General features: G+C 39.9%; 3 protein-coding genes across 3 annotated transcripts; all 3 read right to left on the reverse strand.

Moving 5' to 3' along the window:
- Positions 1-4,702: 4,702 nt before the first annotated feature.
- On the reverse strand, positions 4,703-8,113 carry LOC101307087 (abhydrolase domain-containing protein 4-like). The gene is made up of 10 exons (XM_004291773.1): positions 7,659-8,113; positions 7,285-7,521; positions 6,988-7,034; positions 6,746-6,864; positions 6,502-6,662; positions 5,592-5,701; positions 5,411-5,510; positions 5,202-5,325; positions 4,993-5,101; positions 4,703-4,834 (listed from the first exon to the last, which is right to left on the reverse strand). The coding sequence occupies exons 1-10, from the start codon at positions 7,862-7,864 to the stop codon at positions 4,815-4,817; spliced, it is 1,233 nt and encodes a 410-aa protein (XP_004291821.1). The 5' UTR covers positions 7,865-8,113; the 3' UTR covers positions 4,703-4,814.
- A 743-nt stretch (positions 8,114-8,856) lies between these two features.
- Positions 8,857-10,518, reverse strand: LOC101307662 (V-type proton ATPase 16 kDa proteolipid subunit-like). Its single transcript, XM_004291775.1, has 3 exons — positions 10,320-10,518; positions 9,948-10,233; positions 8,857-9,450 (listed from the first exon to the last, which is right to left on the reverse strand). Exons 1-3 carry the CDS (start codon positions 10,399-10,401, stop codon positions 9,318-9,320), a joined length of 501 nt encoding a protein of 166 aa, XP_004291823.1. The 5' UTR covers positions 10,402-10,518; the 3' UTR covers positions 8,857-9,317.
- A 1,527-nt stretch (positions 10,519-12,045) lies between these two features.
- Positions 12,046-19,941, reverse strand: LOC101302430. The gene is made up of 9 exons (XM_004293145.1): positions 18,041-19,941; positions 17,558-17,699; positions 17,223-17,385; positions 15,112-17,084; positions 14,882-14,975; positions 14,045-14,505; positions 13,236-13,952; positions 12,989-13,063; positions 12,046-12,767 (listed from the first exon to the last, which is right to left on the reverse strand). The coding sequence occupies exons 1-9, from the start codon at positions 19,939-19,941 to the stop codon at positions 12,702-12,704; spliced, it is 5,592 nt and encodes a 1,863-aa protein (XP_004293193.1). The 3' UTR covers positions 12,046-12,701.
- Between the last annotated feature and the right edge of the window lie 237 nt (positions 19,942-20,178).

Here is a 20,178-nt window from a genome sequence, read left to right on the forward strand (position 1 = left end):
TACTCCTCTCTCTCTCTCTCTCTCTCTCTCTCTCTCTCTCTCTCTCTCTCTCTCTCTCTCGTCGTCCTTGTTGCTGAGACCTTCTCCGCAGCTGGCCAACACAACCCAGGCCTTCGCCGACTTCATCGATCGTATTCGACTCGACCCATCCAAACTTTCTGATTTTCCTTCGTCTTCAACGATTACGGCATCCATCCACGTTGATCTCTTGGAAATAGTGAAGAAGCTCGAGCTCTCCGACTTCAAGCAATTCGTCTGTACCAGATCCTTTAATTCCTTGCAGATCGGGCTCGCAAATGGCAGAGCAACTGGAAATTGGGTATCGACCCCAATCGCGATACGCCAGCAATCCCCAAAAGTGGTCTTCATTTGTGTTCTGGTGTGTTTTGTATCATTGTATGCAATTGGATGATGAGGACGTTGACTTAGTCCACATAGGGTGGTTGATTGTGATTATCTAAAGATTAAATGCTAATAAAAAGGAAAGAAAAAACTTTTGTATAATGACAAATCACTCAATAATAATATGAAAGAAAAATATATACCGCATTCGTAGGCACATTACGATTCCAATAACAAAAATTAACAAAATGAAAATTCGACCGTCTGATGTGATCATTATAGTGAAACATGGTTATAGTATTAATTTCAACTGTATTCGGCAACGTTCAGGGCTCGATCGAAGCGGTCAATCTTAATCCATCGTCACTTATCACACGGAAACGCTCTTACCTGCCTCTCTGTGATCTAGTTTGGTCGATCATTCGACACGTTAAACTCTCACATAGATGGGACTTAACCATCCATGTAAAAATTTGGAGACGTTTACGTCCCAACGATAGGGCTCCCGTAAGTGTAAAAAGGGTTGACTGCTTCTAATGGAACCCAGACATTACCCGATATACGTGATTTTTCAACCATAGTCGTATTTCATTATTCTGATCAAATCTTATTTCATGAAATTTTTGAAATTTTTGCTTTCTCTGTATAGTTGGTTGACAAAGTTGTACAGTTGCATATAACCTATTAAACAAGTTATAACACATTAGTAGGCATGTTGCAATTCTAATGATTAAAATCCACATAATGAAAATTCGACCGTCTGATATGATCATTATAGTGAAACATGGCTATGTTATTAATTTCAATTGTATTCGGCAACGTTCGGGGCTCGATCGAAGCTGTCAACCTTAATTCATCGTCACTTATCACACGGAAACGCTCTTACCTACCTCTTTGTGACCTAGTTTGGTCGATCCTTCCACACGTTAAACTCTCACATAGATGAGACGTAACCACCAATGTAAAAATTTGGAGACGTTTACATCCTGATGATAGGGCTCTCATAGGGTATATTAAGCGTAAAAATGGTTGACCGCTTTTATCGGGACCCAGACGTTACCTGATGTAAGTGATTTTTCAACCATTATCGTATTTCATTATTTCGATCACATCTTATTTTACGAGATTTTTTTAAAAAAAATTTCCTGTATAGTTGGTTTACAAAGTTGTACACTTGCCTATAACCTATTAAACAAGTTATACCACATTAGTAGGCACGTTACAATCTAATGACTAAAATTCACAAAATAAAAATTCGACCGTCTGATGTGATCATTATAGTGAAACATGGCTATAATATTAAATTCAATTGTATTCGGCAACGTTCGGGGCTCGATCGAAGCAATCAACCATAATCCATCGTCACTTATCACACGGAAACGCTCTTACATTCCTCTATGTGACCTAATTTGGTCGATCCTTCCACACGTTAAACTCTCACATAGATGAGACGTAACCACCCATGAAAATATTTTGTTAAATTGACCTTCGGTGATTAGGCTCCCCATAAGAAAACATAAGTGTTAATAGTGTTGACCACCTTGGTCGGGGTCTAAACATTATCGAAAATATGTGATTTTTCTACCCTAGCCGTATTTATCTATTCCGGTCACATCCTATTTCACATGATTTTTGAAAAGTTTGCTTCCTTTGTATAGTTGGTTCGCAATAATGTGCATTTGTATATAACTTACTAAACAAGTTATACCGCTTTAGTAAACTCGTGGCGATCCGAGGTCATAAACATGTGAAAATAAAAATTTCATCGTCTGATGTAGACAAGGTGATTAAATAGGTCTACTAAAAAAAATTCACCTTGTTTCGGATTCGTTAGACCTCCCATCGAACCAGTCAACCTAAATTCAACTTTATTTTTTAAATGAAACGCGGTTGACCAGCATCGTGCGAAACTCTATATTTCCCCGTTTTCTAACCTAAAACTCGTATACATGAGATTTAGGAACCCATGAAAAAAAATTGTTAAATTGACCCTCAAGTGGTTAGGCTCCTCTTAGGAGCGCCTTAGCATATTTAGAGTTGACTGCTTTTATCAGAAAGCAAACGTTACCAAAAGTTTGTGATTTTTCAACCCAATATGTATTTCACTATTCCAGTCACATCCTATTTCATAAGATTTTCTGAAATTTTCCTTTTTATGTATAGTTGGTTCACAATGATATATACTTGCATATAACCTACTAAACAAGTTATACCGCTTGAATAGGCACGTAGCGGTATGAAGTCATAAATATGTGATCTGTATGGTGAAATACAGTTATGGTTGAAAAATCACATATTTCCGGTAACGTTTGGTCCCCGATAGAAGCGGTCAACCCTATTTACGTTTATACTTCCTTATGGAGAGCCCTATTGTCGGGAGATGAACGTTCCTCAATTTTTATATGGGTGGTTACATATCATCAATGTGAGAGTTTTGTGTGTGGAAGAATCAACCAAACTAGGTCATATAGAGGTATGTAAGAGTGTTTTCATGTAATCAATGACGTTGGTTTAAAGTTGACCACGTCGATTGAGAGCCAAACGGTATCGAAAACATGTGAATTTTTTTCTATAGCTGTATTTAAGTACGTTGATCATATCATACGGTTGAATTTTCATTTTGTGAAATTTAGCCATTGGAAACATAACATGCTTACTAATGTGGTATAACTTGTTTAATATGTTTTATGCAAGTGTACATCTTTATGAACCAACTATACGGAAGAAGCAATATTTTCAAAAATTTTGTGAAATAAGATGTGATTTGTATGGTGAAATACAGCTATGGTTGAAAAATCCGGTAACATTTGGTCCCCGATAGAAACGGTGAACCCTAGTTAAGCTTATGATTCCTTATGAAAAGCCCTATCGTCGGGAGGTGAACGTCCCTAAATTTTTACATGAGTGGTTACATATCATCAATATGAGAGTTTTATGTGCGGAAGAATCAACCAAACTAGGTCATGTAGGGGTATATAAGAGCGTTTTCGTGTAATAAATGTTGTCGGTTTAAGATTGACCGCATCGATCGAGAGCCAAACGTTATCGAAAACAAGTGAATTTTTTTCCGTAGGCGTATTTAAGTACGCTGATCATATCAGACAGTTGAATTTTCATTTTGTGAAATTGAGATATTAGAACCACAACGTGCCTATTAATGTGGTATAACTGTTTAATATGTTATATCGAAAATAGGTGAATTTTTTTCCGTAGCCGTATTTAAATACGCTAATCATATCAGACGGTTGAATTTTCATTTTGTGAAATTGAGATATTAGAACCACAACGTGTCTATTAATGTGGTATAACTTGTTTAATATGTTATATGAAAGTGTACATTACTGTGAACCAACTATACAAAAAAAACACAATTTTTGAAAATCTTGTGAAATAGAATGTGACCGGAATAGTGAAACACGAATAGGGTTGAAAAATCATAAGCTTCGGGTAATATTTGATTTCTGATAAAAACGGTCAATACTTATTACGCTTAGACACTTCTAAACGAATTAGTATATCGAAACAACCATAATGGATTAAGTGTTTCTAAAATATTAACTACTCCGCAACTACAATATTTTTGCTTTTTCAATTAAACATTTCCGTAAGCAAACAATTGTTTCCATTCTTCAAAAACAAAAAAGCAAACAATGGTTCAATTAATAATGTTTTTATTAGATAAGTATTAGCTTTTTTTTAAAGAGAAACAGTTATTAGCTTAAAAGGTTAAGATAACGAAAAAGCGGCAGTTGTTCGTAAGGGTGCTTTTGAGAAACCAAATGTTGCCTCTTCCATTCCCAGATGTTCGTCAGGAAAAGGAAAAAAATCAAACAAACCCAGATAAATCATCTCCTCTGCTTCAATTCTGCAACACAGCAATTCAGAATCGTCATGTCATGGAATCCGGTCTACCCTTTCACTCTCGCAAAACCCTCGCCCTCAAACCCAAATCTCAGATGGCCTCACCTCAAGTCTCAACCGCCGGACATAGCTGAAGACCTCGACGGCGTCCTCTGCTCCGCCCAGAAACTGGACGAACCTAAGCCGGCTCAAGTTAATTGTGGCTCCAATGGTGGAAAACTTTGAAGCACCTTCTGGAATCAAAGCAGGGTACAATATTGATTATTGATGCAGAGTTGCAGACCCTTTCTCTTCCCCTTTCTCCCCTCACTCGCCTACTAAACGTCCTCCAAACGCCAACTAACGTCCTTAATAAAAAATTGATCCACGTGTCAATTTGAACGGTGGAGATTCCGGGTGCATATGTATACGGGTGCGCTGAATAATTTTCGCAACACAACAGTCCTAGGAAATGAAACTGAAACAAAACAGTCCTTGAAAATGAAACTGAATGGGATGCTTTTATTAAAACTGGACAAGTCGTTTGTCCTCTGTAAAGATATCATAGATGTACAGATACCAAACACTGTCAGGTCGGTATTTATGCATACATGAGTATAGCATATGGGATCTCATAGCAAATACATATATACTATGAAAGAATATAAAGATTGAATCAGTGAAATTTGGATAAATCATCTTAAATAAAGATATTGATTCAATAATCTCTTAAATAAATTGATTGGTATGTAGTTCTGTACAAAGGAAATGAGAAAGCAACTAAGTATTCATTTCAGACAGCTGTCAAACCTTCAGGCAAGGATTCATTGTCTGGGTCAGGTGACAGAAATCTCCGGCAAGCGTGGAAAACAGCTGAATGGAAACCCTCCGGATTGTCTATGAATACATAGTGTCCCGCCTGCAATTATTTACGGGGAAACATTTATTGATACAAACCTAGATCATATACACTAATTATGGAGAAGCAATATACACATTGAGGGAGGAGAGATACTGACCTCAGGAACTCTAATAATCTCACACGGGACCTTCATATCCTTGCGAGCTTCTTGAGCCCCTTGATAATTACTCCAATCTTGATAGCCATAAATAAAGGTAGTTGGAACTTTCCACTCTGGTGCACTGTATATAAAAGGGAAAATGTAAACACAGGAGCCCCCAAAACATACCAAGACAATATAGAAAATAATGAGTAGAATCAACAGACCTCTGAAGAAGAGGCTTCCGAGCAAATGCTCCGAAAGAAAAAATATATTTCAAGCACAACTCTCCACTTGCTTTGGCAGCTAAAGTATGGTACATGTAATCTTCAATTGAGAAAGCAAAAACTATTAGAGATCTTCAAACTATGATAAGAGCTGTACAGAAACAACTTAATATGTACCAACCTGTTAGCAGTTGGGCTTCATGCTCATTCAGGGTGGTCCCTGCATCACGAGCGCCAAATCTACTATTTGTGTAACCCCGAACAATCTTTGGACCCCAAGGCCCTAACCCTCTGCAAAATAAATAAACAAGCTAAATAGGATAACCAAATCTTTCTCTGTTTCATTTCTAAATGAAATAGATTCTTGCACCAATGGACCTACACCATAACGCTCAAACTAGCAATTTGGGGCAAGAAGCAACACATCCATTGAGTTTACAAAAGCAAGATTGGAAACAAAGGTAAATCTAACTAGTACTGCGTACTTATTAAAAGTTCAGTGTGAACCCATCCATTCTTCATTTCAGCCCACAAACAGGAAGGGGCTGGAAGGTTTTGGATAGTGTAATCATAGGAAAGCAGTACGAATTGCAGAGTTAAAAGTTGTTCAAAGTAAATGCCAAAGAAACCCTTTGGATAGAGGATATATGTCTCTAGGCCAACAACCAAAGAGAAATAAAATGATCCCAGAGACAAATATGGTAAAGATTTGAAGAAAGTAGACATTATGAAACTGTATACAGAATCAAAGCAGAGAGAAACACTATAAAATAGCTGCACTTTTGTAATCATTCCCTCAACACATGAAACTCTGTGACGCCTTTAGTAAGTAAGCTAGGCATGCACATACATGCTAATGTGCAGTGTGTGTGTGTGTGTGACTTTGCATTATGTATGCAATTATGCAAGCACAGGCACATGCACATGCACATGCACATGCACATGTTATCGCTAGAAAAATCTAAACAACACAAGATGAAATGTATGGCTTAAATCATGGAATGGGATATGGATACATCACCACAGATAATACCCTTTTTGCCTATTTAGTATATATAGTAGAAGAGAAAAAGGGAAACAACGGTATATACCTGATTAATTTCTGAGGAGTAAAATTAGACTCCCACAAATGGTTAATAATTGCTCCTTTCCATGTTGTTTTGAACTGCATGATCCGTTCATTCCTTGCATCTTCTGCCGAGGAGAAACCAACAGGACCCACTAAAACCAAATGCTTAATGTGCTCCGGATGCTATTACATAAGTAAAATCAACATCAGCACCAGAAATGCCATAGCTATGCCAGATTCAAAATTCAATATGGAAAGACAAATACCTTTAGAGCATACTTGGATGCAACATAGCCACCAAATGAATGTCCAAGTAATATAAAGTTGCTGAGATTTTTGGCTTTCCGCCATTCTTCCAAAGAATCAATAAACCATGCCTCGGTTTCTGCATTCCCAATTCCAAATCAAATAAAATACAAAGATATACTCTTATTGTCAACACTTAATTACATCATTCATCTTAATACAGTCATATTGAAAGTTCAGTTTTTTGACATAGTAGACCTACCTTCAGTGCTTTTGCATGTAAAATCGGGTCTGCTTGATCCACCCCAGCTGCAAAGAAGATCAAACCAAGAACTTGAGCACAAAATGTCTCACTACTAAAGACCCCCCAAACATCAAAGTTCAAAACTTTTCACAATAAAGTAGGAAACTTATGATTCTTACATCAGTTGTTAACAGAAAAGTTTGAAACTTTCACATTAAATTATCTACAATGCCAGTGAATCAAGGTTTTATTTATACTACATTATGGAATCAATTTTAAGCATGTCATCGCATTGTTAAGCCGAAAATAGCTCACCCAAGTTGATCAATAGCAATAACCCTGAACCGACTCGCCAGAGCATCAAAGTTCCTGAAGAAGAAACCTTGCGAGCAACCGTATCCATGAACCATCACAATAGTAGGAGACTCGTCTTTGCTGTCAAAAGTGACCGTGTTGATAAACCTCTCCTCATTGCTTGCAGACCTGAACCACCTCACGTTCGACCCGGGCGGGCCCGACCCGATATTGACCCGCTCCACCACATACGGAGTCCTGCAAAACCCGACCCAATTCACAATCATTTTAGGGTTTAATCAAAACACAATTTTAGCCTAATTCAGCTTCAATTTCGATTCTTTAGGAAATGAAATTCGCAATTGTGATGAAGAGGGATTGGATTGGTTAGTTACTTGACGATAGAGAGGAGGCGATTCTCGGCGGCGATGATGTGATCGGTGGAGGTGGGGATCCAGCGGAGGACGGAGGGCCAGAAATATTTTGACTTTGACTCTGTGGCGGCGGCGGCGACGGCGGCGGTGGAGGCAGAGGGTCGGAGGTCGGAGGCGGACCTGGAGATTTCTTCGGCCATTCTGAAAGAGAGTCTACGCAGGTTCATCCGCTATTCAAAAGCTTTGCTTTGTTGAAGGGGAATTTGGTAATAACCGACACGCGCTTCAAGTTTATAGGTGAAGTTTCAAGGCCGATGTGCGCGCCCTTTTTGACTCGGACGGTGAAGAGAGCTGAAAATTATTACGGCTCGTGTGGATTGGGGAGCACTTCATCTATTGGCCCTTGCTTACGTGATCAGTGGCTGCTAATGTTGAGCTTGGGCGACACATATTAGACGTTGGCCATGACGTAACAAGGAAACCTCTCATTTTAGTTGGGACCTAAAATCTCAGCCTCACATGTTAGACGTCGTTCTTAACAGACGCAAGTTTTTAAGAACAATCCCTCAAGCTGTTACAGAGAGACTAATATGTTAGCTGATATTCTTTCCAAGTCCAACGTTGGCTTTGAATTTGGGGTGCAATACTTCCAACGACGTCCTCCACAAGTTGTTGAAGCTGCTTTTGATGACGTGTGATTCTGCGAAATTTAGGACCGTAAATCTGTAACATTTTCTTAGTTATTTGTTTGGGCCTTTGCTAAATTTGTTCTAGATGCTCATCTTCTATCTATAACTCGGAAACTTGAAGGCATGCTTGCTTTCAAATATAAATGGGTTGCAATCCTTTATTTGAAAAGGGAAGATATATAAACCAGGTGGTTCAAGTGTTCAGCCATGGTGGCAGGTTTGCAGGAGAACGGTTTCTTTTGCATACTTGGTTTCTTTTCAAAAACCCTATATACCCTATGAATATCTAAAATAATTTCATACGCATGAATGAGAAACTGAGATTGGAACGGTTTGAAACTCATTCTGCAGATTAGGGAGACTGTTACTATGACTGTAGGATATCAGAAGTGATTCATATAAGAAATTACTCCATGTTCATACCTGAGATTTGAAAATATTGGGGTTTCTGAGACCTCATGTACCAGTACATCTATTTCCCATAGGTCTGCTATAACACTGGATCCCAACAGTACAAAAACCAGAACATGCCAAGCACCAGATTATTTTATTGTTCGAGTCTGTGTCTTCTTCCATTTACAGAACTCAGATATTCAATCTCATCAAGCCACCATGACTTGGAATTATAATGGAGAATATGGAACATAATTGGCATAACAATATTTCATCTATGGCCAGCCAACCAATCAAAAGACAGAATATGAAGAATATAACTAACATAATGCTACAAGAAATAATATTGGCCAAATTAATTTGAATTCTCAATACAGACCGGTCTCATGAAAATTGGAAAAGGATGCAATTTTAAACTTATTTAGAAGAGAAACTAATTGCTAACTCTAATTTCTAGCTTTGGCACATAAATATCCGGTAGACGTCAATCACAACAAACAAGAATCTGCAGTACACTTCCAAAACGAAAGAAAATCTTATACCAGAACATAGAGCTTGTTTAAAAGCAGCATTCGAGGAATCCACCCAGCATAGCCTTTTAGTCAGCTCTTGACTGACCTGCTCGGGAGGAAAGAATGATGCCAACAATGAGACCATACAGAGCAAGGGCTTCAGCAAAAATGAGAATGAGGATCATCCCAACAAAAAGCTTTGGCTGTTGAGCATTGGCTCTGCAAAGTAAGAAAATACAATCACAAGAGATTATAAACCAAGCACAATTAAATCCTACAACTAGTAATTAGGATACTTCAACTAGATATGCAATAATGCAGTGAATGATTTAGAAAACCCTAAATGGTGTCACCAAAGGCTGCAGATGTACCGCTTAAAACAATTATCTGAAAGAATATAGTTCCTGACAGCTGACGTATCCTAAGCTAAACTAAAATTTTATACTATGCATTTCCAAGATCAGTTAAACTAAACCATGTGAAAAACCAGCTCATTATACTCCAGATATACGACGGAATATCTATTTATTACATTGTCATTATGTTCATCAAGAATCAATCAAATATGTGTTTACACTTCAACAGGCGCAGATTAAAATTACAACGGAACTCTAAACCAATACAAACACCCTAGAGAAACAAATTAATCGAACAGATACATAAAAGCAGAATCACAAAAGAGTACATAAAAGTATTGAGAGCTAAAGAAGCCATACCTAACACCAGCATCACCAACAATGCCAATAGCCATACCAGCTGAGAGGCCAGCAAGGCCACAAGCGAGACCAGATGAGAGATGAGCATAACCATCAAACAGGTAATACGATTTCGCCTTAGGGTTGATACCAGTACTGATAATAACAGCGATAATAAGCCCGTAAATACCCAACACTCCAGCCATGACCACCGGCACGATCGACTTCATAACAAGCTCCGGCCTCATCACTCCCATCGACGCCACTCCTACTCCACTCTTCGCCGTTCCGTACGCAGCTCCCATACCTGTGAAAACAAACAAACAAAAACCGATCAAAATCCCTAATCGATAAAACGACGTCGCTGAGGTCAGATCTGAAACGGAAACGTACAGGAGAAGACGAGGGCCGCGGCGGCGCCGAGGAAGCCGAAGAACGGTGCCGTTTCATCGCCGCTGAAGGTTGTGGAAGCCATTCTCTTGTCGATTTTACGGACAAGATGATATGATCGGATCGGATCTGGATTCTGGATGTTTCTGACTCTCTCGATATTTCTCTCTCACTGTTAAAGAGCTTTAAAGCGTCGGAAATCTCAGCCTCACGCAGGAAGCTCGTCATTTTACGATTCTGCCCCCGATTTTACAGGAGTCACGGGCGACGTGGTGCGCTTGGGGACATGTACCATGGGCCCGATTCCGAAATTGGGCCATTTCTTGTAAAATGAGGCCTGACCCGAAACATCGAAACGCACATATGCATGAAGCTATGATATTCCTGAAGAGAAAATGCATTCTTTATCATTCCTTCTGTGGAGTTTGAATTTTGCAGATACACATTCAAGCCATTAGCCTTCTTCATTTTTACTCACAGAATAAAGAATAGAAAAACATTCATATTTGTACACTTATAGCAGTAAGCTTCATTTATGTACTCCTTTTTTCTAATGCAATTTGCGGTCGTTTTGCAAGATGGTTCCTCCATATAACAAAGCTATTGTAAGACTGCACGCTTACCATCCATACAGATTTATCTCACAAAAGGAACATAAAATCAGCCATCCACTAGTAGAGACTAGAGAGCAGCACACATTGTGAAACGAGGAAAATAGCAAGAACTTAAGACTTCCAAATTAACAGAAAACAATTTAAAGATCGGAATGTATTCCAACATACGTGAAATTTAGACACTTCTTTTGTTAACAAAAGCTTTTGGTTACAAAAGAATGAGTAGCAAAAGAGAAGACACAACTCACACAAGCATGTCTCAACACAGCCTGTGGGTATCAGATTACATTACACAATACACTGCATAGTTGTCTCTTCATATGACAGCATATCTCCTCAAATTCTAGTAACATCTATGTACAAATAATGACAAATTTCAAATGCTAAGACGAGCATATAAATCCGGTAGCAAATGCAAGGGGAAAAAAGTACCTTAAATTGATAACAACGAATAACTTAAAAAGTCAAAAGTCTGAGGCTATTCAAGAGAGCTTATGCTAGTTCTTAAAATGACATGGTATAAGTCATGACTTCTGCAAGCATATAATATCACAAACTCTACCACATTAGATGACAGTAGATAAAATATTACGACTTGGAATACTAACTGAAGCTCAGCTAAAGAACACCAAATTAAATACACATACTTTCCAACTCTAGCAAAGAATTATCTGCAACAGCTAGCCATACCAAATATGAGCCATCACACAAATGCAGTTCTAAGCAACAGTTGACTACAATATACATACCTTTTGTCCTCAGAACAGCCAAAATAGCTTCCCAGCCTGGCAAAAACAAAAAGGAAGTTTGGTCAGTGAGCTGGACAGACAAACAGATGAAAGAGAATGGATGATCAATTAGCTTCTGATTGTGACATGTTCAAGCAATAGATCACGTCCTGCATTTCATTCTGCAACCCCAACCTCAATACACAGTTCCAGATCTATAAGATGAACATCAAGTACAAAATATATACATATTCGCCTTCTGGATCAAAATTCACAATATCATATATAGATGCTATAGTGGTTGGAAACTGGACATGGTTGAAAGTAATAGAGTAACACACAAGCCTCCTCACCCAAGGCATGCACCCAAATAAGACAAAATCCAGTAAGCAGAAACTGCAGCCCTTGCAAGGCTGCTAATAATGCGAGATGGAAATTTAACTTCGGGGAACAAAAGTAAAATTAGTGATCAATGTTAAATTAAAAAAGTAAACATCACATATTACTTTGGCCATGGAAAACTGTTCTGTATTCTTCTTGTTACTAGTCACTAACACAATCCTAATCTGTACACATTGAAGACCATCAAAAAGTCGATGATTATTAGTTTCTCCTCCCTGAGGATCCCTGAATAAAAATTAGGGTCTGACGTCTTAAATTTTCACCAGTACATCCATGATGGATGAGACTGGGCCAATTTCATATCATCCCCATACCCTATTGAAATGAGAAAGCAACTTGTTTTGCGCTTACTCCCGCTTGCATCTGGAAATGCTCATTACTGGCGCTTACTCGACCAGTTCTAATTGCAGTTCAAGATGCCCACCAAATATGAATCAACCGACGGCAGCAAACCATGCCCTTTGTTCCACAGCCTCCACAGTCATACAGAGCTTGTTGGCAGTTTAACCAAGAATCTGGTATGATATATCTGTAGCCCCACACTGCCAGCTAAAGCTGTGAATTCATCCCCGAACAAAATTGCGAACTTCTGCACAGTGCCGTCCAGTAGTGCATCGAAGACACAGATCAATGACCCAGTATCAAGATTTCACACCAGGTTTCACTGCCATGTGCTTCTCAATCAATTTATCCACAAAGGCACGAATCTGCAAAAGGAGTTGGTAAGAAGAAACTAAACACCATAGAAAAACATGAAAGAATAATAACACTAACACTATTCATGGAAAATTCAAGATACCAAATACAAAATTCCAATGAAACTTTAAGATGCCAACAACTTAATTATCTGTTCTTTTATGCAGTCGATAATAAATGAAATGAGAGCAGATATTTTACATATGGATAGATAGATCTGATGAAAGAATACCTTGTTCCTGCGCTTGAAATCAAGAAACTCGGACACAGCCATTGCTTTCTCTGAATCAGTGGCTTGCTCCATAACCTGACAATTGAATTACCAAAAGAAAAAACTGAGACTAATAGATTAAGGGGAACAACTGTAGACAACAGTTCAACAAACTTGCACCAGATTGTAACCTGCAAGTAAGGTGTCTTTTCTAATTGCTACAACAGTAAGGAAAGGGATGGAGTGAAAGAAAGAAAAAAAAACTCACCTTGGTAGCACTTTTCTTCATGATTGACTTGTATCCCTCTCTATCAATCTTTTTAGCTTTATAGAGGGGCATAAGCAATGAAGCCACATAATCAACAACTGCGTGCTTAATTTGGTCTGCTCCTCGACGATGATTTTTCGACGACCCCTTGTTTACAGTAACTTGCGAAACAGAGCTCTCATTTACTAGTCCGTCATGCTTCCAGCTTAGTCCTTTAGAAGTTGTATTTGAATCTTCCTCATCCTTTACATACGGATCAGGATGGTAGAAATCAGGGTCAGCCGCCGCTGCTTGAGATTGCCACATCTCAATGGCATGATAGTCCTTTACCCCAACACTACCAGCTGTATCAACCCATGCTTTTGTATAGATACTACTGTCAACGGCAGCACTCTCTCCTGAGTGCTCACGGAAATTCAACTGACTAGTGATTTCGTTGGGATGGCTCCGCTCTGATAGGTTATCAACAGACCTTCTTGAACTGTCAAGATTGACACAAGCAGCAGAGAAATCAACAGACCAGTTCCTTACTTTGCAGTTCCTTGAGTCTATTTCTGATATGCAATCTTCTCTGCCCAGAACACCACCAGACCACTTTCTCCTAAAATCATACTCATCCATTTGAGCGTACTGCTCCCGTCGAGCAAATTTATGAAACGACGGAATCTTAGGAAGCTGAAGCAATGAACTGCTCTTGGCTTCTGAAGATGCATATGCCTACAAAATACAACAATAAGAAACGGGAGGGAGAGAGAGATGAAGGAGGGAGGAAGATGTAGTGCAGTGAGGAAGATGACAAAGGAACAAACCTTTGCAGCTGCAAGTGCTGCTGCGCGAGCTGCTTCAGCAGCAGCAATAGCAGCTCTTTCTTCTTCAGTCATAGCGAATTCATCATCATGTGGTTTGCCTGTTGAACCTCCAAATCTTGAAGAATTTGCTGTTTCAAGTCTTATGGTTTTGCCATTCATTTTCTTCGCATTTGAATTCGAAGGCAATTGGCTTCCGGTGGATGCAGAATCCTGTAAACTTCCTTTGTGCTCAAAAGCACCATGATACAAGTGTAGTGGTGGCTTTCCAGAAGATGAGTCTCTGACTGTCTTTCTCTTCAATGAATCAACACCACTGGCTTGCCTTGACAATTTCAGTCCTCCATTAGAAGCTTTTTCTCTGCGGAAGACTTCAAGCCACACGCTAACTAGCTGACTTGCTATGGCACGTATATCACGGCTAGTGTGTACACAAACTTTCTCTCTTACGGTTTTCCCAATGCCTGCACCACACAAACAGAAAGATTAGCTAACTTTAAAGAAATACATTTTGCTTATTACAATTTTAAACCTCCCGTTCAACAAGAAAAAAATTGGAAAACATATATAAGCAAATGATTATGAATTTCATATGTTATTAAACTTCAAGAACAATAGACAGATTCCCCAGTTTGACAATGAAGTGCAGATAATTAAAAGAAAAACAAATCAATTGAAACAGCTAACAATTACACAGTTCATTAGCATAAAGAAGATAAAAATTATTTTCATTGTTCATTTCAATTATCCACATCTCTGTACACATACCTCCATACATTTACACATAAGCATAGATCACAGGGAAGTACATTAGATGTACAACAAAAAAGGAGACAATACCAGACAAGCGCACCGCCAGTAGGTCTGTTGACACAAGAACAAGCAGACGAACACAATGCCGCAGGAGTTGAGTCCCCGCTTTCCCCATTGAATCCTGTTATAATCACAAAATATATATCTTTCAGAAATTTATCTAAGAAACAAACATCCTGTCACCACCCAGGCCATATGCATGAACAAGCCTTAAATCCAATAATGACTAAGCAATAGATAATATTCATGCAAATTACCAGTATCCATGAGTTAAGCGTGGTTAGCCCCTCTTTGGTGCCAGCAAAGGACTTCAACGTTTCAGCAGGAAGAGTCAACAACTCTTTGGCCAGATGCAACCTTCCTTTAGTGGTTTTTGCATTAAAGAACAAGTCCTGAAGTAGGGCTTCCCTGTTCTTGTAAAGGACACTGGAAAGTTCAACCGCATCAAGTCTCCTTGTTATGTCCCGAACTTCATCCTTCTCAGAGGCAGACTCACTCTGTATGGACTCCATTGCTTCTGCTTCTGCTGTGTAATCATGACCCGTTGTCAGTATGTCAATTACACGTACTGCCTCTCGAAGACCACTCATCATTGCACCACCAACAGTGTCGGGATGCTCCTTGCAGGTAGCTTCACCAGCGAAAAATAGGCAGTTATTAACAGGTCTCCCTAGTATGTCATAGTCTTTTCCGGAAGCTCCAACAGCAACATACGAGTACGCACCGTAGCTGAAAGGATCCCTGCCCCAATCTGTCACAACTGATGCAACTGGATCAGGTACTGACGCCTCTCCAAACAATTTACGTAGAGCCACCAATGCATGGTTAACATGATCAGAAGAACTCATATTTTGGCCTTCTATAGCTGCCTTACCAACCACTAAAGCTATAAGAACAGGAGCCCCAACAGTTTTCTTGATATTCCAGAACATAAAGCACTGACCCCTCAGGTCTGTTTCTTCAGCAGTTGCTCCAAAGTAGTCCACAGAGTCATCCCAAAAGACATCTGGAAATTCCAAAACTACTTTATTAAGAACGCCAAATCCAAGCCGCGTGATAGAAGAATGTTTCCACTGGGGCAATGGTGGAGAAAACTTTATGGTTTCTGCTTTTAGGCACCCAAGAGGCACTGTAACCAAGACTGCATCTCCACAAAAGATACTCCCATTTGATGTGGAGACTTTGACTTTGTTACGCTGGTTGTTATTCAATTCACCATCCTCAGCGCCATATGAAATATCAGTGACTACATGATCCAAGTGAATGCGCAATCCTTCTCCAAGAGACTCAACAACAGTGCTGTAACCCCCTTTAATCATACAATGAGCTCCCCCAAAGCCACCATAAACATCATCTTGGTTCCAATGGGGGAGAGATACCTCCTTAAGCGGAGCAGCACAACCATACTCCAAATTAGCAAAATGCCAATCCATAACCCTCCTCTCAAGAGGACTCAATAGCTCTTGCTTAGAACAACTTTTATCAGCAACTCTACCATCAATATTTGTTCTGCCATCATCCCTTGAACCATGCAATTCTTTTTCTTTAGCACTCCCTGACTGTGCCATACGACGCCTCTTAAGGGCATATTCAAAACCTTCCTCAAGAGACATTCTTGCTGCACGTTCTCCCTTCTGTGCTACAAGCAATACCATATCATCAAGAAGGCTGTTGAACTCTGCTTCCAATGCTTCATCCAGCTCTGCAGGAACTTTTTGACCTGTTTCAATATCATAAAGAGGGCAATCACTGTTTAATACAGTCAACTCGAGGCCCAACTGAGCACAAACCAATGAGGAGGGATCGGGTCTTCTTTCAGTTGCCCAATCAGCCTCAACACCAGTAATAATGCTAGCACCAAGATCCACCGCCACTGATAGAGATGACCGGTCTGTAAAAACACGACCTCCTATTCGACTCCTAGCTTCAAGTACATTTACTGAAAACCCCTGACGCTTTAAGTGCCGTGCAGCAGTTAAGCCAGCAGGACCAGCACCTATGACAATGATTTCCTTTCTGACTTCTGGACCACATTGCAGGGTGTTATTACTCGGTAGATGATCATATGGTGTTGACTGAATACTCTGTGATTCATGCTTTATCTCTGGAGTTACAACAGGAACAACTCCACCATCCAATGTCTCACCAGATGGATCACTACTCGAAACATCCATATTGTCCAATCGACTTTGGAACCTCACATCAGCACTACAGTTTTCCAGGTAATCAGTTTGGCATTCTGCAGGATTTTTCACATCAAGTAATTCCAAAGCCACTGCTCCAACATGCCCATTATCTTTTGGGGCTCCCTCAGTCAAGTTTTCACTATTAAATGTAATTCCATTCTTAGCATCAGTGGAAGCTTTTGAATTCTTAACCTGGCCAATGATAAAGGAAACTCCATCCTCTGAGTCAGCAACTGAAACCCCAGAAATTTCCTCAAAAGGTTTTTCTCTGAGAATTTTATAGTCATGCTTAGAACCAGGTTCTGCTTTATCCTTCTCGGCAGCAATACCAACATTTATATAACCCTGTAAAAATGTTTTGCATTAATCCAAGAGAAAGAAAATACAGCCCTTCCTAATAACTGCAACAGTTACAAGTTATGGGAAAAGGGCTAGAGGAAAGAATGAGTAGGCTGATCAATCTTGGTAAGGAACAGAGGTACATAAGAACAAGTAAGAAAAGACACTGATTACTTACACTGAGATCTAGAAAAGCATAAATATCCCTGATTAGGGAGGCACGCCCCGGTTCATCCACACAAGCAGACTCTGTTACCCCACAGTCAGTGAGAGGCAAAATTCGACTAACATCTTTGCTCCACAGAGCTAAGATCTGATTCCTGAATTGCACCCAACAAAATAATCTTACTGAACAAGGTACAGCTCATCCAAGCACACAAATAAACCACAGGAAATTAATTGACAGCTTCAACGAAAGATTCAAAGAAATTCATCCAAAGAGAACAGACAACCATAACTTGCAAACTGCACGAGTCACTAGACCGCTTAAAGGGAAAACAAAATCTATAAAGAGAAATCAAACATCCAAGGTCAAATAGGAATTAAGCATTTGTACTGATAAATATCATCTAGCATTGGTATACTTGCAGAAAGATACAATGCATGCCACAAAGCTTATCATAATCCAGTATTTCAGCTGATTTCAGAATTAATAACTAACCTGCATTCCAAGTAATCCTGAAGGCCACCTCTGCGCTTCAAGATCTCCTTGAATTTAATCTTCTCAACAGGACCCACTGCGTGAGCTTTAAGACCAGCAGACACTGCTGCAGCCCCACCACTTTCAGCTTCTGTGCCAATACTTGAAGAGGAATCAAGTTTCACTCTCGCTCTAATTGAATTGTCACTATCCAATCCTTGATCATTTGTTGAGATCTCCCAATCAACATCCCCCTCATAAGCCATGTCTCCATGCCTGCGTTTCCTAATATTCCGTGGGGCGCGCAGGATGGCTGATAGCTTGCTGTCTTTGTTTTCAATATCAGGTTGAGATACTGAGTCTTCTGGGAAACTCTCGTTCACATCTAGCATTGCATATAAAGGAGGAGAAGCACCATCAACCTCTTCATTGCCAGTAATATAATCATGTTTTGGAATAATCCTCTCTTTTGATGCTTCATCAGAAGACAAGTCTTCACAATAGCTCGCCTTCTGAATGGAGGCAGTTTGCAAGGCTTTTGCTTGATGAATGAACTGGATTGAGGATATCTGACAATCAGCTATTATCACATTCTCTTCTTGCAAATGACTGGAATCAAGATCATGCCCCTCAGTGTAAGCAGTTCCACAATCACGAGTAGTTTCTTCTCTCTTGAGTGCATTCGGGGAAGAGTTAGATTTGTTCAGCAAATCATCATTGTAATGAGGCATCAGAATTTGTTTTCCAGCTGAAGAAGATATTTCACAGTCTGCACCTGATGTGCACCTAGCTAGAACATCTGTGGACTGAATGGACAAAGCATCATCAAAGCCCCCTTTGGAGTCGCTGTTACCAACCCCAGGCATTTCCCCTTTCAGTTCCCAACTTGTTAGAGTGCTTGAGTTTGTCACAGAGCAGTGCCTCATTCTGTTCTCAACAGTTTGAGTTTTCTGCAAGTGCTGGCTATCTGATACATTAGATTTATCCAAGCTACACGGTTCCTCTTGAACATTTAAACCAGAAGGATCCACAGTGGGTTCATTCTTTCTATCCTCAAGTTTCATCATCTCATCTGGAATAGAACAAAGTCCTTGAGACCTCTCTTGATTCTGTCTGTTGCAGTCAGAATCTTGGGAAACTCTGTTTCTTTCCTCTATCTTATTCTGATCAATGACTGAACCGAACGGATCCAAACCAGAATCAGACAGCAAACTATCATCAAATCTTGGTTTTTCGTGGGTCAGTTTTGAAACAGAACCATGTCCCTGCACAGCCACAGGCATGCTATTTCCTCCAACACCTTCTGAACTAGGGCTCAGTCCATCCTCCAAATCCTGAGAACCACTCTTCTCTCTAAGACTCGAAGAGGGATGAGACATCTTATTAACACTAGACTGTGCCTTAGGAAAAAATGCCGATAATGAATCTTGCAACTGATGATCTAAAGAGCTATTAGAACCCTCCCCAGATACCAGACCTGAAACCTTGGGTCTTTTCCCCTTTCCTTTAAGCTTGTTTTCCGCCTCTACATCCCTAATCACATCACATCCATTATCATCACCCGTAACCAGACCTTTCTCTGCACTTCTCGACACTGATTTTACATCCGAACCCCCATCCTGATCCGAAGACTGCACAACATCCAAGCTAGAACTCCTTCCCCTCGCCCCAGAATCCTTCTTAGGACCCTTGAGCTTCTTCCTGAAACTCGCCAAGGTATCATCCAATCCCCCCAAATCCTCCTCCCCAGCCTCCACCTTCTTCCCCCTCTCGCCCTCCAACCCCGGCTTAACCTTCTTAGGGTTCCGCTGCCTCTTCTTCAGCAGCGACCCAATCGGCTCATCATCACCATCTGAATTGTGATTAACCTTCATCAACTTCGATCTCTTCTTAGCCCCCAACCTCTTCTCGTCTCCTTCCATCTTCTCAAACCCCAAAATTTCAAGACAACACACCCTCCCTGAACCCTAGGCCAGCTTCAGTCCCCGAATCACAAAAGCCAAGCATCACCTTCCATTTCTCTATTCTCAGAAAATTAAAGCACATGTTTAAATCCAACTAACAATATCCAAAATCCGAGCCCCATGGAATCACAGATAATCACAAATCACAATAACACAAATCCTTTCACGATTTCTCGGTAAATTCGTAAACCCTGG

The sequence above is a fragment of the Fragaria vesca genome, linkage group LG2 (assembly GCF_000184155.1).
Source record: "Fragaria vesca subsp. vesca linkage group LG2, FraVesHawaii_1.0, whole genome shotgun sequence".
NCBI lineage: Eukaryota > Viridiplantae > Streptophyta > Magnoliopsida > Rosales > Rosaceae > Fragaria > Fragaria vesca.